The 18,311-nt window shown below is 42.5% G+C and overlaps 1 protein-coding gene across 1 annotated transcript in view; it reads left to right on the forward strand.

Annotated features, from left to right (window-relative positions):
• CNTD1 (cyclin N-terminal domain containing 1) overlaps positions 1–18,311 on the forward strand; it is a 36,827-nt gene that overhangs the window by 16,849 nt on the left and 1,667 nt on the right. The window contains exons 3-6 of the mRNA XM_073681142.1: positions 859–1,012; positions 2,154–2,316; positions 7,197–7,341; positions 8,620–8,716. Coding sequence (XP_073537243.1) covers positions 859–1,012; positions 2,154–2,316; positions 7,197–7,341; positions 8,620–8,716 — 559 coding nt within the window. The remainder of the gene's footprint in view (positions 1–858; positions 1,013–2,153; positions 2,317–7,196; positions 7,342–8,619; positions 8,717–18,311) is intronic.

Consider the following 18,311-nt stretch of genomic DNA (forward strand, 5'->3'; position numbering starts at 1 on the left):
ATACAAAAAGGCGTTATGCATGGCGGCAAAAAAACACAGCATTCCAAGAAAAACACTTGCTACCCAAAGTAAAATTTGGTGGAGGTTCCATCATGCTTTGGGGCTGTGCGGCCAATGCCGTCCCCGGGACTCTTGTTAAAGTTGAGGGACGCATGGATTCCACTCAGCTTCAGCAGATTCTTGACAATAATTTTCAAGAATCAGTGACAAAGTTGAAATTACGCAGGGGATGGATCTTTCAGCAAGACAATTATCCAAAACACCGCTCCAAATCTACTCAGGCATTCATGCAGAGGAACAATTACAATGTTCTGGAATGGCCATCCCAGTCCCCAGACCTGAATATCATTGAACATCTGTGGGATCATTTGAAGAGGGCTGTCCATGCTCGGCGACCATCAAACTTAACTGAACTGGAATTGTTTTGTAAAGAGGAATGGTCAAAAATACCTTCATCCAGGATCCAGGAAATCATTAAAAGCTACAGGAAGCGACTAGAGGCTGTTATTTTTGCAAAAGGAGGATCTACTAAATATTAATGTCACTTTTCTGGTGAGGTGCCCATACTTATGCACCTGTCAAATTTTGTTTGAATGCAGATTGCACATTTTCTGTTAGTACAATAAATCTCATTTCAAGGCAGAAACATTACGGTGTCCAACAGTTATTACATATATCAAACTGAAATAGCTGTTGCAAAAACACCAATTTTTTATAAAACATTAAGCTTAAGATTAATAGAGGTGCCCAAACTTTTTCATATAACTGTGTGTATATATATATATATATATATATATATATATATATATATATATATATATAATATTATATTATATAATAGTGAGTGTTCTGTTTCAGATTCATGATTTTTCATGTGGAGGAACTATATAAATACAGTGGCAAAACTCTCCATCAGAGATGGGATTCAATAAAAGCCAATCTATGTGACCAGTTCATGCTCCATTTGGTGTCTTGTATTCAGATCACAAGCAAGTTACATTTCAAGTATAATGTAAGATATTTCTCTTAAGTTATTTAAAGGGTTATTTCATGCTAATTCTACTCAGTATTAATATTATTAACTTTATTATTATTTAATATTAATAATTCTATTGTTTAATGCCGGGCGGAATTACGTAAGTATATTGGCTCACTGCTACTGTTAATACATATTACGATAGGGCATACTGTAACGTATTCTTACCTGTTGCAGATAATCAACACCATATAATTTACTACTTTTTTATAAACTTTATAAATCATATGCTCCTATTATTCAGTCTTAAGTATAAGATAAATTGATGTAACTTGATTAACAGCTCTGCCCACAGACTGTCACAGCCCCCCCACACAGTATGATATACCCACAGCTGTCACACATACACAGTATTATGCAGGGCTGTGGAGTCAGTAAGCCAAACCTCCGACTCCTCAATTTCCACGACTCTGACTCCCTCATACACGGCTCATGTTTAAGTAATAAATTTACTGTAGCACAGATTCCTCTCAGCTAAAAGTCTAGACTTAGATCAGGAATAGGACAGACATTTATAGGACATTTCTTAACTTTCTCAAATTCTTATAAAAAAATATCCCACACGAACTGCATTGAACTACTGCACCCAATTTATTATATATTTTAGGAGTTGGTCCATTTTATACAGACTCCGACTCCACCAAAATGGGCACCAACTCCATGACTCCAACTCCACAGCCCTGGTATTATGACCTCCCAACACAGTATGATGTCCCCACAACTGTCAAACATACACAGTATGATGGCCTCCACAGCCCTCCACACAGCATGATGTCCCACACACATTAGTATGCCCCCATAGCCTTCCTACGCACACAGTATAATGCCCCCACAGCCCACTCTGATCTACAGGATCGGTGATTTGCTGATAGATGATCGGTCCACCCAAGAATGGTATTTGGCTATCATCCGTAGTCCCATAAACACAACCATGCAGCAGCTCTATTTGAATGGGGCATTGCAGTGCCCTGTTTTTGGAGTTGGGGGTCTTAGCAATGTAGCACCTGTAATTTAGCTAGGTGATAATTTTACAAGATGGGAATAAGCATTTCGAGCCATACTCCACTAAAACCTTAGAAAATAAACATTATACATTCACCTTTGCTGTTGATTGCAGATTATCAACAACCACATGGTTCTGCAGTTTCTGAGATCAGCAGATTATTCTTATAAGAGAGAGGATGTTCTGAGATCTGAACTAACAGTGTTAAAAACTCTTAATTTCCGAATAAATATCCACTCTCCTTTTACATATGTGGAAATGCTTCTGGAAGTGTTAGGTAAGTGCTGTAACACCGGGACTGTATGTGCATTTAGATGGGCTGACAATCAGTATGCGAGGGTTTGTGGTAATGATCATTCCCAATTACCGGCCAGTGTAAATATGACAGTGATCACTAGATGAACGAACAAAGCCTGTGTTAGTCAGAGGATTGGATCATTTATGCCGGCATAAAATGATTATCAGCAGCACAGGGAATGGGCTGTCTACAACGTTAGGTTGTATGGGGAAGAATGATCATATTATTGATCATTCAGTTCCTATCAGTACTCATCAGCCAATGTAAACAGACCAGTAAATGAGTGCTGATTGACCATCATTAAAGAAACAATACCCTTTTATATTATTTTTCATTAAATCTATCTAAATGCGCATGTAATGTAGTGTGAATGTATTAATATACTCACCTACCGACACTCTCTCCAAGATCCAGTGCCGTTCTTCTCTGCTTCTTAGTGAGGTCACCGCAATTTCAACCACCTGGATCACTCTATACTCTGTGTGTGAGCTGGAAGGCTCTTTTACAGTGTAAAACTATGGAGTCTCGTTCCAAAGGCTTAAATTTTAAAAGCCATTTCCAGCGTGATCTGGCCAGTCTGCATACCTGTGATGTCAGTGAGAAGAGGAGACTAACGACGATGGATCCCCAAGAGAGCAGTGGCACGTGAGTATATTAATATACTCACACTACACATCATACACACATTTAATGAAGAAAAGTATTCATGGAAGTGCTTCTTTAATGAGCCAAAATAAGGCCCTTCTGATTGCACCTTTACAATTACTGGACATTTTTATATTTAGGCTTGTTTTGCAATGTTGTTGCTCTGCCAGACATCATTTTACAATGTTGCCTAGCTCTGTCGGACATCATTTTAAGCTGTATCCGCCTATATGAGGCGGCCTCCAAGATGTAGTCGACTATGTCTTGGAGCCCTTATCTAGTAGGCGGACATGGCTGAAAATGATGTCCAGCAGAGCACACAGTGACTCCATCTGCATCATTACACTCAATGGCCTCATCCTGATTTACAGGGCTTCACATGTAAGCCCCAATAGGGGCACTGAAGTGAGGATAAAGCGTAATCTGAACATAGTCTTATTCTCAGTTGTACTGCACTTAAAAATTAATCTTAATTAGTGATGAGCGAGTATGTTCTGCTACCCCTTTCGGCGAGCTCAGGTGCTCGCCGAGTATCTTCAGCGTGCTCGGCTGTTATGTTTTCTTCATATACAGATTAAGATTAATGATGAGCGTGCATGCTCATTACTCGAGATTTACGAGCATGCTCGGGTGTTTTCCGAGTATCTTCAGCGTGCTCGGGTGTTATGTTTGAGCCACTCAATGTGCATGATTTGTGACTGTTTGACAGCTTTAATACATGTGAGGAATTCCTAAGAAACAAGCATTCCTCACATGTATTAAAGTTGTCAAACAGTCGCAAATCATGCACACTGAGTGACTCAAACATAACACCCGAGCACGCTGAAGATACTCGGAAAACACCCGAGCATGCTCGTAAATCTCGAGTAATGAGCATGCACACTCATCATTAATCTTAATGTGTATATGAAGAAAACAGCACCTAAGTGCATCTTTTATGAGCTATCAGGAACTGAATGAAACATAGCCCTGTGTACTGTGCACATACATGCATAAAAATGTAATCCATTACCAAATGTATGATTTTAATTGACTGCAAGTGGGATCTTAGAAGGTAACTGAAACCACACTGCCCAAGTTGCTGCTTAATCTTAGCTTTATACAGAATATACATACTAATGCCCAGCCCACCAATGATGGCAGATGAGACAGATAGCAGATCAGGCATGTCTGGCAGCGGCTTATCTCCCTTTGCATATTTAAAGGGGCTGTCCACTACTTTTACATTGATGCCTTATCCATAGGATAGGGCATCAATGTATGATCGGCCGGTGTCCCGCACGCGGCACCCCCGCCGATCAGCTGTTATCGGTGCCGGCGGCCGGAAGTACTCACCTGCGGGCCACTCAATTGAATAGGAGGCTGATGTTCAGTACACCGCGGCGGCTACTACCACTTGATGGCAGAGCCCCTCAGGTGAGCACTTCCATCCGGCGAGTTTTGTCTAACAGCAATCTCATATTTATGGCTGGCATTAAACAGGTCTTACACTAAAATTATGATTGGCTGATCAATTATTTTAGATCACTCATACAAAAGATCTGACCATCAATGTAGGATCACATTTAAATGCTGTGGACAGTCCTTTCACATGATATAATGTTTTTTTTTTTTTTTTTTACACATTAAAGGGGTTGTCTTCTACCTGGACAACTCCTTTTTAAATTAAGTAGTTTCCTTTGTAAAATAAAAATAATATAGTCTCACCTCCTGCACTAATGCCGGGTCTCCTGGGGCTTGCATAACATTGTTGTGTCGCGTGAGCCCTGCAGCCAATCAGTGGTCGCTGTGGGGCTGCTGCGCCAATAGCGGCAACTTATTGGCTGTAGGTCTCATGTGCCAAAATAATGCCATGTGAACACTGGCAGGCACCAACATTGTTGGAACAGTGCTGGTGCAGGAGGTGAGTATATGTTATTTTTATTTTACAATAGGGACTACTTAATTTAAAATGGGATTGTCCTAGTAGTGGACAATGCTTTCAATGGATACCTATAGTTATTAAAATTGCACTTACAGTAGTTTCATTTTGTAGTCTTCATTCCTTCCTTCACTTACAGACCCCCCGATATGAGGGGGTACCCAAAAAAAAGAGAATAATTTTCTGTAGTCAGTTGGGTTATCCGTTCTGCCCTCCCTCACTAGATATGCTTACTAGACACTCTCCCTACTCAGTTGGCCAAGTAGCGTTCATGAGAAACCATCGCAGCAGACAGACTGATTGTTTTCTTAAACCCCTCTCAACACTCTTGGCTATTTTACAATGGCAAACTTTGAGGAGCAACGCGCCAACATCAAATTCTGTTTCCTGATAAAGAAAACAGCAGCAGAAACAGTTTCAATGCTTCGGGAAGCTTATGGGAAGGAAGTTCTAAGCCAGGCAAGAATTTACAAGTGGTTGCACAGTTCAGAAGTGGCCAATACTTTCATTTGCACATGGAAACACGAGAAGCAATGGAATGAAACTGAACGGGAAAAGATACAGATTAGATATTAGAAAAAACTTTTGACAGTGAGGGTGATCAATGAGTGGAACAGGCTGCCACGAGAGATGGTGAGTTCTTCTTCATTGGAAGACTTCAAACAGAGGCTCAACAGACATCTGTCTGAGATGGTTTAATGAATCCTGCATTGAGCAGAGGGACAACCGTCTGAGAGTATGTCAGGAATTGAAAGAACAGGCACAAACTGACCCTCATTTTTTATCAAAAGTCATTACAGGGGATGTTATGCCTATGATCCTGAAACAAAACAGCAGTCCAGCCAGTGCAAGACAGCATCATCGCCCAGACGAGAAAAAGGACCACAAGTGAAATCAAATGTGAAGTCCATCATGGTTTGTTTTTTTTGGACATCAAAGGAGTCGTTCACGTTGAATTTGTTTCTCAGGGCACCACAGTGAACCAGCATTACTATCTACAAGTGCTGAAGCGATTGGGTGAGACAGTGAGAAAAAGACTACCTGAACTGTGGCGTTCGAGGGACTGGCTGCTTCATCATGACAACGCACCTGCGCACACCGTTGAAAATCAACTAGTTTTGGGCGAAAAACGGCATGACAACGATTTCTCACCCAACCTAGCCCCTGTGACTTATTCCCAAGAATGAAGAAAAACCTAAAGGGAAAGCATTTTCAGGATGTAGAAGAGGTTTATTTATTTATTTATTTTACTCACTTATATAGCGCCATTAATTCCACAGCGCTGTACAGACATCATCATCACTGTCCCCATTGGGGCTTACAATCTAAATTCCCTATCAGTAGGTCTTTGGAGTGTGGGAGGAAACTGGAGAACCCGGAGGAAACCCACACAAACACCGGGAGAACATGCAGACTCCTTGCAGATGTTGTCCTTGGTGGGATTTGAACCCAGGACCCCAGCGCTGCAAGGCTGCGGTGCTAACCACTGAGCCTCCGTGCTGCTCATTTAAGAAAAAATCTCTGGAGGCACTTAACAGCATTAGTTCAGAAGAAAATAAAAAATGTTTCAAACAGTGGAAAAAACGTTGGGACAAGGGTATATAATCTAATGGACAGTATTAAATGATAAGCCCTCGTATCCAATCTGATCCAAGTTTCACATTTTCTCTCTTGTCTCTCCCGGTAATGCATGCTAGACGTGAGGACTGTGTGTGTGTCCCAGGGTGCTGCTGACGTCACTTTCGAGCATCACAGCTCCAGAACTGCATTTATTTTTTCTCCACAAACTTTCCTTCTTATCCATAACCTGTTTTCCCTGCTCTCCATAAAACGTAGATACTTTCTCCACTGCAGAACTATGTACAACTCCCTCCCTCCTGCTATCTCTAACACTGAAAGAAGGGAGGCGGAGAGCAGAGAGTCATCAAGATCAAGAGCTCTGACAGATTTTTTTTACAGATCATTTAGCTAGATTAAATACTTTATTCTCTAGAAAAACAAATTTGTAAAATTTTTAATGAAGATTATATAGAAAGTTACTTAACTTTGCATTTAGGGATTAACAATAATAAAAAATGTTTGAATGTGAACAAAGCCTTTTTTATTTTTAAACACAACAGAGTGAGCATGCACAGATGTATTCTGCAGATCATCCCATACATGTGTACAGTAGTCTTAGCCCATAATGGCCAAAAAGAATCATCATGGTGATCTCTCCTACTCATGAATCGCTCTGCAATTGTAAGTTATGTATTTAATGCCAATGAAGTACAGTTCTTTTTACCATCGACAGATTATAATGGCTGTTCTCTGCGATTGAAGGATATGCATGAGATTTGTGTCATGGTTTTGGATTTGGTTTATTTACTAAGAACCCCCATGTATGATGCAGTTCTGAAGGCATCCATGGATTTCTCTACTCCAACTAGTCTGCACAGGTAACTAGTTTTTTCAAACTGATGTTCGTGGCGCAAATGGTTAATGTCACAGAATAGATTTGACATTGCGTTAGTCCTATTAAATCCATTTGGTTAATTTGAGAAATGAGAAAATCAAAACGTTAGAAAATGAAATCAACGCTTGCAATGAGCGATTCATGCCAAAATTTGCATTATTGTCAGGCTTTCCTGGTAATAAATGTTTGATATGTAAACTGAGCCCCGAGTGGAGAGGAGTTCCATGCTTGGCTGCTAAATTGTTGAATGTGGCTATCAATCTGTAACAGCGGCATTTGCCATGCATGTCCGCGGGGGGCTCACTGGCATTCACGGGCATTCCGCAACATGATTGTCTGATGAAGACACCCTTACTTATCATGACGATACTCCTATGAAACCCATCCCGTGGTATTGCAGTATACTGGGGTATTGCAGTATACAGTACAAGCGATCAGAAGATTCAAGGTTCAAGTCTCCTAAGAGGACTACACGATACAATAAATAAAAATGTTTTTAAAAATATGAAAAAAATATATATACATACAAAAGTTCTATTCATCACCCCTTTTTCTCCCACTAAAAGTAAAGAAATAAAAAAATACATATATGTGGTATCTCCACATCCGTAAAAGCCTGATTTATCAAAATATAAAATTAATAATCCCGATTGGTAAACATTGTAATGAGACACAAGCAAAAAAATTTTCCACCACTTAAATAAAAAAAAAAACGATACAATTTTAGTATAACCATCATTGTACTGACCTGGGGCATCCTATTGTCAGAACATTTACACTGTATAATGAATTCTGTAAAACCAAAATCAAGAAAACAATAGCGGAATTGCGCTTTTTTTTGCAATTTCGACGCATTTAGATTTTTTTCCCTGCTTTCCTGTACATTACAGAATAGATTGCGACATTCAAAAGCACAACTCGTCCTGTAAAAAACAAGCCCTATGGAAAAATAAAAAAAAAGTTATGAATCTTGGAAGAAGGGGAGGGAAAACGAAAGCGCAAAAATGGAAAATCGCCCACTGGGGAAGGGGTTAATGAGTAGAAGCTAAGAATTAATTTTTTTCATGTGAAAAAAACAGATACAGCAAGGATTGTAAAAACTGATACATGGACCAAAAATGGGTTCAGCACTGTAAAAAAAATATGCCCCAATTTGCTGATATTGGAAAACAAACTGCTGTGTAAAAACCGGCCTTACTCCCATTTCTTATCATTTGGTTTCTTTCTAATTGTGAATTCATTATCTTCTCTGTCTGGATAGGAGCAAGTTTCTGTCAGTAAAGGAAGATCAGATGCTCTTGGGCACAGGCGTAATATCTGCCAGCACCTTCATTATTAACCCGGACTCCTGGAATCAGGTAACCAGCATCTTCCTTTATTCCTTTCAACTTCAATCTCCACTTTTTAAGCAGAAGATAATTTTTTAAAAATTGGCAGCAAAAGTGTTTTCTGTCTAAAACTGGACAGTGATATAAATGTAATCCAATATAAAAACAGGTGAAGCATTGAGATACTATTGATGCTTGAAAGAGATAGTCTGATCCCTTCGCTCTTAGGGTGTATCTACATGGGCTGAAAAATTCACTCTGTGTTACAATACCAGCTCTATGGTTAAAGGGGTATCAGGGACTTTGTAACAAACAAATGAGCCTAAGCACTAACAGGCAGGTAGTTGCTACCTACCTGCCTGTTGCGCACAGCGAGCAGGGCAGAAAAGAAGTCGCTACTCTGTCGACATGACGTCCGCAGAGGCAGCTGAATCTGTGGCAAGAGATGTCTGTGACCGCGCTGTGCTGGGGAAGAATGGCGCTGTGCACAACAGGCAAGTAAGTAGCAACTACCTTCCTGTTTGTTCTGTTTTTCACAAATATCCCTTTTAATATTTTATTAAATCTCATGCATACGCAGAAACAATTTCAAAGCCCTGGGGGTTTGTCACCTGCAGCATTTCAGTTAAGGGGAAGATTTTTACTACTGTGCAAACGGTGGCAAACTTTGATGGCTTTTGCCATTGCTGATGTACGCTAAGTTGTTCTGCTTGCAGAGACCAGTAGTGTCTCACCAATAGCTTTGAACTGCAGTGATCATGAATTCATTTTTCAGGGATACTGTTGAGCTCTGTAATAGAGCTCATTGAAGTCACCCACCATGCTGTAAATGTCTTACATGAGCTGTTTAAATATGGGGTGCATTTATAATTGCCAATTATCGTGAATGAATATTCCTAGCAACGTTTATTCCCCAATAAATGGCCAGTGTAAGCAGGCTGGCGATAACTGGGGAAAGAATGATCATGGGAATGCCGGTTCACAGTTATTGTCCTGAATTGTTCGTTCGTTGAAATGATTTTTAAGCTTGCTTAAAAGTCATCATTCTGCACTGAGCTGGATGGGGGGAAGCCTCCTACTATTACACAATGGAAAAAAATAGATAATGACATAATACCATATGAGAACATAGTGTATAAGAATTGAGGTTGCCCTCAAAAATTCCTCAAAATTTGGGGAAGGTGGTGTGATTCATCTCTAACGCACTGTCTTACTTTCGCGCTAGAGTACATACCCCAATGTGGTCCAGGAATCAAAATACATATGATGGGAATTCTCACATAAAGTAGATTAGAAAGAGTGTAAATTAGCCTTTAATAAATATTTGCCCAGATCTCAGCTATATTCATGTAATTCTGCTGTTTCAGATGTGTCCAGTGCCTTATATTTATACAGAACCTAGTATGTATGTTACAATGTTCACATTACTGTCTATGATGCATAATCCTGTATACATTATTGACATGACCATGAGTTACTTTTCTTTTCCTGTATGTTTGTAACGTTTATTTATTAAACAAATTAAAAAAAAAATCATTCACGACAGCACATTATCCTGTGTAAACCGGACATGTGCTGCCAAAAACAATGGCAGCCTATGTGGACTGAAGAATCTATTATTGACCGTTCTGTTAGCATCAGAAGGGCTGTATACTTGTCTAAACAACCACTACCTGGTGGCTATTTAACACTGCAAGATTTTCAGCGTAAATAAATCTTCACACTGTTAAAATCTGTGGAGTTGGTTGAACTTTTTAGGATGCTTGGGCTGGGTTCACACTCATTTTGTCTGGATTCTGCTTGATGTGATGTTTTACTTATCAAATACCCTCACTAGCCAGAGTTAGTATAAATTATGCCAGAAATCTATCCCTCACGGCTGGTGTAGGTTCGACTTTCTGGCATATGGACAGCCCGAGATGTGCCAAAGTAGTAAATTATGTGCATCTTTAGATATAGACTTCTATATGAAAAGCCAGTCTTAATGAACTCCCACTATGGTTTTTTTTGTCAATAGGAAACAACTGTTACATTATTTTCTTTTGCAGATTGATATAGTTACATTTAAGCATATACAGTACATAGTTATTTACACACATGGATAAAATTTTTGGTATCCGTCTGTTAAAGTAAGAAAAACCCACAATGGTCACTGAAATAACTTGAAACTGATAAAACAGGATTTTGGGTACTCACCGTAAAATCTTTTTCTGGGACCCTTCATTGGGGGTCACAGGAAACCATGGGTGTATGCTGCTGCCACTAGGAGGCTGACACTAGGCAGAAAAAAATTAACTCCTCAGCAGGCTACACCCACCAACTGGAACCGAGTTAATTAGTTAGGCCACGGCCCCACTATCAGTATTTGGTCAGTATTTTTTCTCAGGAGTGGGAGCCAGAACCAGGAGTGGGTGATAAATGCAGAATTGGTGACTTGTTTCTATTATACGTTTTCTCTGATTGTTCCTCACCTGGTTTTCTATCCCACTCCTGAGAAAAAATACTGACTAAATACTGATAGTTGGGCCGTGGTCTTAGTGAGAAAGCAGTAGGATGAGAAACAGAGATAACAGAAAATCTTAACAAACAAAGGCACAACTAAAAGCGCGTGCTATGTCTCCCAATGAAGGCTACAAGAAAAAGATTTTACGGTGAGTACCCAGAATCTTTTCTTCTCTATCACTTCATTGGGGGACTTAGGAAACCGTGGGACATCCTAAAGCAGTCCATACAGTGGGAAAAACAGCTACTCACAGATATAAGACGCAGAACCTTCCTGCCCAGGCTGGCTTCGACCAAGGCATATGTGTAAACTCTGTAGAACCTGGAAAAGGTATGGACCGAAGACCAGGTGGCGACTTTTCAGAGCTGCAATGCAGAGGTCTGAAGGCGAACCTCCCAGGAAGCCCACACTACACATGTGGAGCCAGCAGTGACTCCAGGTGGGGGCATTCTCCTCACTCAGGATGGTAGAACAATTCCACCGGGCAATGGTAGCCTTAGAAGCGGAGAGAGCTTTATGAGAACCTTCAGGAATCACGAAAAGAGAATCTGAATGTCTGAAAGATGCTGTCCTGAAAACGTAAAGACGCAAAGCTCTGATGAGATCCAGTTTGTGTAGAGACCTCTCGAGGATGAGCAGGAGATGGACAGAAGGAAGGATGGATGATGTCCTCATTTGAGGTGAAAAGAGTAAACCACATTAGGAAGAGAGGATGGAACCCTGTGGCTTTCAAGACTGCGGCTACAACAGAAATGCCATTAAACTGAGACACTGTGAATTCTGGTGAAAGGGGACCTGGGAAAGAAGGTCTGGATGATCTGGGAGCCTCCAGGGGACATCTGCGAGAAGATTGGTTGTCTCCAAGTACCAGGCTCTTGTGGGCCAGTCTGGAGCTATGAGGATGACTGGAACGCCCACCGACTTGATCTTCATGAGGAGCTTGAGAATTAGAGGGAGGGGAAGGTGAAATGATAAAGGAGGCTGAACTGAGCCCAGGATATTGCCAGAGTATATCCGTGTTCTGCCCTGGTTGTTGATGTATTCCACAACTGTCACATTGGATTCGGATGGGAATGCCCATCAGGAGGTCTTGCCAATGAAGTAGGGCCAGGTAAATGGCTCTGATCTCTAGAAGGTTGATGGGAAGAGAGGATTCCTGGACCTTCCAGCGGCCCTGGGCTGTGAGGTCCTGGAAGACAGCTTCCCAACCCAAGAGACTGGCATCTGTCATCACTACCTTCCACCAGATTGGCAGAAAGGATCTCCCATGATGGACAAGAGGGGAGGAACTCCACTAAATTAAGGATTGTCTTACCCAAGGGGGAGAACAATAGGCTAATCCAGGGATGCGATCGACCTGTCCCTATGTGAAAGAAGGGTTAGCTGAAGAGGACGGATGGGAAACTGAGCAAATGGAACTGCTTCCATTTATGCTACCATTTTTCCCAACATGCTCATGCGGAACCGAAGACAGCAAGGGGATGGCTCTCCGCGAAGAAGGGCTGAGACCTTTTTCTTGGGAAGAAAGACCCTTGCATGAACTGTCGAAATCCCTACCTAGGAATATTAGGCGCTGGGCTGGGATCAGAGACTACTTCGTTCTGTTGATGATCCAGCTGAGATGGGACAAGGTGTCAAGAGTAAGGTGAAGACTCTCACAACAGTCTTGTTAAGATGGTGCCTTGATAAGAATGTCATCCAGATAAGAAATGGATATAACCCCTCTGTTGCAGAGTATAGCCATGACTGCGGCCATAACCTTTATAAAGACCCTAGCGGTGGCTAGGCCGAAACTAATAATTGGAAACCTGAACCACGAACTGGAGGAATCTCTGGTGAATAGAAAGATGGGAATGTGAAGGTAAGCATCCTGGATAACTGTAACACCATTTCCTGCTCCCTTGCATGGTTTCCCTTCCCCCTCCATGCAGGGACGCTGGCATACTCACTGCTCCGGCCCACTGCATGGTCTTCTGCTGCCATGTCTCCTGCTTGTTTACGCCGCATTTCCTGGCAGCGCGCCTTAAAGGGAGAGCGCACGCACATAGTAAAATGCCCCCAGCATAGCTGGGAAGCATTTAGTATAATGAGTTCACCTGCTGGATGGCTCTCAGCCTATTACTGAGAGTCATTCTGTATAAAAGACTCCCTCTCTCTTTGGGAGTGGCCAAAGCAACAGCTTTCGTTATGATGTAGTCTCCTCTACTAATGAGTTGTTAGGTCCTCTGGTCCTAGTGTGGCTAGTGTCCTGTACCCGAATCCCTGGTCCTGGTGTGGCCATTGTCCTGTACCCGAATCTCTGGTCCTGGTGTGGCCATTGTCCTGTACCCGAATCCCTGGTCCTGGTCTGGCCAGGTCCTGAACCCGAATCCCTGGTCCGTGTGCAGCCAGTCCTGTTCCCGAAGTCCCCTGGTCCTGGTGTGGTCAGTGTCCCAAACATTGCCCCTTGGTCCTGGTGCGGCCAGTGCCTGAATATTGTCCCATGGTCTCGGTGGGGCCAGTGTCTAAACTTTTCCCTATACGGACTGCTACAACTTATCACGGAAGTATCCATGTGTCTCTGTGTCAATATCCGTTCTGCAAAAAACCTGAACCTACTAGTCTGAACAGAGCCCTAGTCTGTGTCCGCTAACCTGACTCCTGGGGTCAGCTGCTGCAGTATCAGCATCTGCCTAGGAGTGGCACCTGGCGACTACCTGGAGCCCAGCCTGTCTCCACCATCTGGAGCTGCAGTGAACACCAGGTAGCCGCTTAGTTATACCCTACCTAGGCAGACGTGGCACAGTGAGCTCACAAATCCACGTGTGCCACTGTTGGGCGTAACATTGACTACGAAGCAAAGGAACTCCCCGGGTTCCATAGAAGCTATCGCCGAGTGGAGAGGATCAATCTTGAAGTGGCGTTGGCAGACACACCGGTTCAGTTGTTTTAGGTCTAGAATAAGACTACGGATCTGTCCTTCTTCGGAACTACAAATAGGTTTGAATAGAAACCTAAAAAAAAACATTTAGTCACGGGAACAGGGAAGATGATGCCTGCTTGGCGCAGTGAGGCAATGGCCTTGAAAAACCCGGAAGTTATGGAGTTTTTCTTTAGTGGTCGAGACATGAAAAAACTGTTTAGAGGGAGAGAAGAAAATTCTATTTTGTAGCCGGAGGAAATTAACTCTCTGACCCAGGCATCGCCGAACACAGGAAGCTAAGCATCCCGGAAAAGGAGACGGCCACCCACTCTGGCAGAGACTCCAGGTGTGGGCAGCACGTCATGTGGAGGAGAACCTATTGGATATGGTTCTGGATGACCTCTCTGCTGCATTTGATACTGTGGATCATCAGCTCCACCTCATTTTCTCTGCCCTATCGGGCTCAAGGACACCACGCTCTCCTGGTTCTCCTCCTACCTCGCTGACTGCTCCTTCATCATATCTTTTGCCACCTCTTACTACACTCCTCATCCCCTTACTATCGGGGTTTCTCAAGGCTCAGTCCTAGGCCCCCTCCTTTTCTCTCTATATACTGCCCCTATTGAACAAACAATCAGTAGATTTGGGTTCCAGTATCAGCTTTATGCTGATGACACCCATTTATACACTTCTTCCCCTGACATCACTCCACCTTAGTACAAAATACCAAGGATTGTCTGTCTACTGTCTATAACAACATGTGCCCCATCTGAAACTGAATCTCTCCAAAACGGAACTTTTTGTGTTTCCTCCCTCTACTAACCTAACTCTACCTGATATTGAAATTACCTTGGAAGGTTCAACCATAACTCCCAAGCAGCACGCCCGCTGTCTTGGGGTTATATTTGACACCGAATTTTCATTTATTCCCTATATCCAATCGCTCCCTCGCTCAAGTCTCCTGCATCTTAAAAACATTTCCAGAATCCGATCTTTTCTCACCTTTGAAACTGTTAAAACTTTTACTGTCGCTCTTATTCATTCTCATCTGGACTACTGTAACTCTACTGATTGGTCTCCCTGTAACCAAACTTTCTCCTCTCCAATCTGTCCTGAACGCAGCAGTCAAGGTCATATGCTTGTCCAGCTGCTACATCGATACCTCCACCTTGTGCCAGTCATTACACTGGTTGCCCATTTGCTACATAATACAATATAAACTTATCTCTCTCACCCACAAAGCTCTCTACAGGTCTGCACCACCCTATATCTCCTGCCTCATCTCTATCACCCTGCACGTGCCCTCCATTCTGCAACTGACCTAAAACTAACATCCTTCATAATCCGAACCTCGCACCTCCGTCTATAAGACCTCTCTCGTGCTGCGCCAGTCTTCTGGAATGCACTACCCTAGACGATCCGACTAATACCTAGCTCCCACGTTTTTAAGCATGCTTTACTACTATCACCTCAACTCACTAACCTAACTCTCCCCTGCTCCCGTCTTCTAAATATTATTCAGAATCTGCTCCATTTTATTCATCTGTCTCCACACAGACTGGATGACTGGATCATACAGCTTTATATGAAAACCATTATTTATTAGAATGGCTGGATCTGAAATAACAAGCACTTTTCACCTATTGTGTCCCACTCTATTTCTTGTTAGATTGTAAGCTTGCGAACAGGGCCCTCACTCCTCCTGTAACTGTTTAAACTGTCTTACCATGTATGGAATTTATTGTCTGTATATTTCACTACTTAATTGTAAAGTGCTGTGGAATATGTTGGCGCTATAGAAATAAAATTATTGTTATTACCTGTTGTTTACTGCGGGGATGCCAGGAAGGCGCCGGTTTTAAAGAGGGCCTTTTCCTGACCGATGCGACCCCCAGAATAGGGAAACCAACGAAAGGAGCAAAAATATGGGGTACACCGTCTGGACGGCAGATGTCTGGGCTTTTGCTGGGGAAGCAATGTGCTCTTTCCCCCTGTAGCGTCAGAGATTATCTGATCCAGCTTAACCCTGAAAAGGCGCAGGCCCTGAAAGGGAAGGCTGCTTAGGGACTTTTTAGACGCAGAGTCTGTGTTCCATGCTTTAAGCTATAGGACCGTACAAACGGCCACATTGTTGCTGGATACCAGAGCAGCATAGCTGGCAGCATCGAGGGAAGCGGAGAGAAGATATTTTCCTGCATGGGCAATCTGATCTGCCAGATCGGCTAAATTGGCTGGGGGGGCCCCAGAGAGGATACCCTGATGGAGGAGTTTAGCCCAAACAAAGACCTCCTTTGACACCTAGGTGGCGGCAAACGATAAACAGATTGCCGTCCCAGAAGTTAAAATAGTTTTAGCCAAAGATGCAACATGTCTGTTAGTGGGGTCCTTATAAGAAGCCCCGTCAGGGAGGGAGAGAATCGTGTTAGAGGAAAAATGAAACACAGAGGTACCTACCACCGGAGGGTCCAACCCGAGTTTAATAAGTCCTGAAGCAAAAGGATATAGAATAACCAAACACTTTTTCCTGCAAAAAAAAGGTCTCTAAGGGAGGTCCCATTTTGTGGCGAATATCTCATCAAACTCCTTGTGGTTTGAAAACATCCACGGAGGGCATTTTGCCTTTTTGAAGCATACAGATTGCTCCATGGGTCAAAGATCCTCATCCTTGACGTTTTAGAGTCTGATTCACAGCCATGATGAGACTGTCCATCATGTCCTGAAGATTGAAGATCTGGTCAGAGTCCAGATCAGTATCCGCTTCAGAGTGAAGGTCAGATTCACGAACCGTCTGAGGTTCGGGAGAAGACGCCTGGGAAACGGATGCCATCCTAGAGGAGGTGGAAAGAGACGAAGACCTGGTGGATGAGCTTGTACTTATTCACTTCTTGACTCTCCTACAGTTGTGCTCAAAAGTTTACATACCCCAGCAGAATTTTTCCTTTCTTGGTCTTGTTTCAGAGAATATGAATGATAACAAAAAAACTTTTTCTCCACTCATGGTTATTGGTTGGGTGAAGCCATTTATTATCAAACTACTGTGTTTTCTCTTTTTAAATCTTAATGACAACAAAAAACATCCAAAAGATCCTGATCAAAAGTTCACATACCCTGGTGATTTTGGCCTGATAACATGCACAAAATTTGACACAAATGGGTTTGAATGGCTACTAAAGGTAACATCCTCACCTGTGACCTGTTTGCTTGAAATCAGTGTGTGTGCATAAAAGCGGAGTGAGTTTCTGGGATCCAGACTGACTCTTGTATCTTTCATCCAGCCACTGACGTTTCTAGATTGTGAGTCATGGGGAAAACAAAAGAATTGTCAGCGGATCTACGGGAAAAGGTAGTTGAACTGTATAAACACAGGAAAGGGATACAAAAAAATATCCAAGGAATTGATAATGCCAGTCAGCAGCGTTCAAACTGATTAACAAATGGAAAATCAGGGGCTCTGTAAAAACCAAACCACGGTCAGGTAGACCAACAAGCATTTCGGCCACAGCTGCCAGGAAAATTGTTCGGGATGCAAAGAAAAACCCACAAATAACATCAGCTGAAATTCAGGACTCTCTGAAAACTAGCAGTGTGGCTGTTTCAAGATGCACAATAAGGAGGCACTTGAAGAAAAATGGGCTGCATGGTTGCATCGCCAGAAGAAATCCATTACTGCGCAAATGCCACAAAGTATCTTGCCTACAATATGCCAAATAGCACAGACAAGCCTCAAAACTTCTGGAACAAGATAATTTGGAGTGATGAGACCAAAATTTAACTTTTTGGCCACAACCATAAACGTTACATTTGGAGAGAGGTCAACAAAGCCTATGATGAAAGGAACACCATTCCTACAGTAAAGCACGGAGGTGGATTGCTGATGTTTTGGGGATGTATGAGCTACAAAGGCATAGGAAACTTGGTGAAAGTTGAAGGAAAGATGAATGCAACACGTTATCAGCAAATACTGGAGGCAAATTTGCACTCATCAGCCCGGAAGCTGCGCATGGGATGTACTTGGACGTTCCAACATGACAACGATCCAAAACACAAGGCCAAGTCGACCTGTCATTGGCTACAGCAGAGCAAAGTGAAGGTTCTGGAGTGGCCATCTCAGTTTCCTGACCTCAATATCATTGAGCCACTCTGGGGAGATCTCAAGCGCGCAGTTCATGCGAGACGGCCCAGGAATTTACAGGAACTGGAGGCTTTTTGCCAAGAAGAAT

This window comes from Phyllobates terribilis, unplaced genomic scaffold (genome assembly GCF_046119375.1).
Source record: "Phyllobates terribilis strain yellow unplaced genomic scaffold, ASM4611937v1 Scaffold_5__5_contigs__length_657084704, whole genome shotgun sequence".
Lineage (NCBI taxonomy): Eukaryota > Metazoa > Chordata > Amphibia > Anura > Dendrobatidae > Phyllobates > Phyllobates terribilis.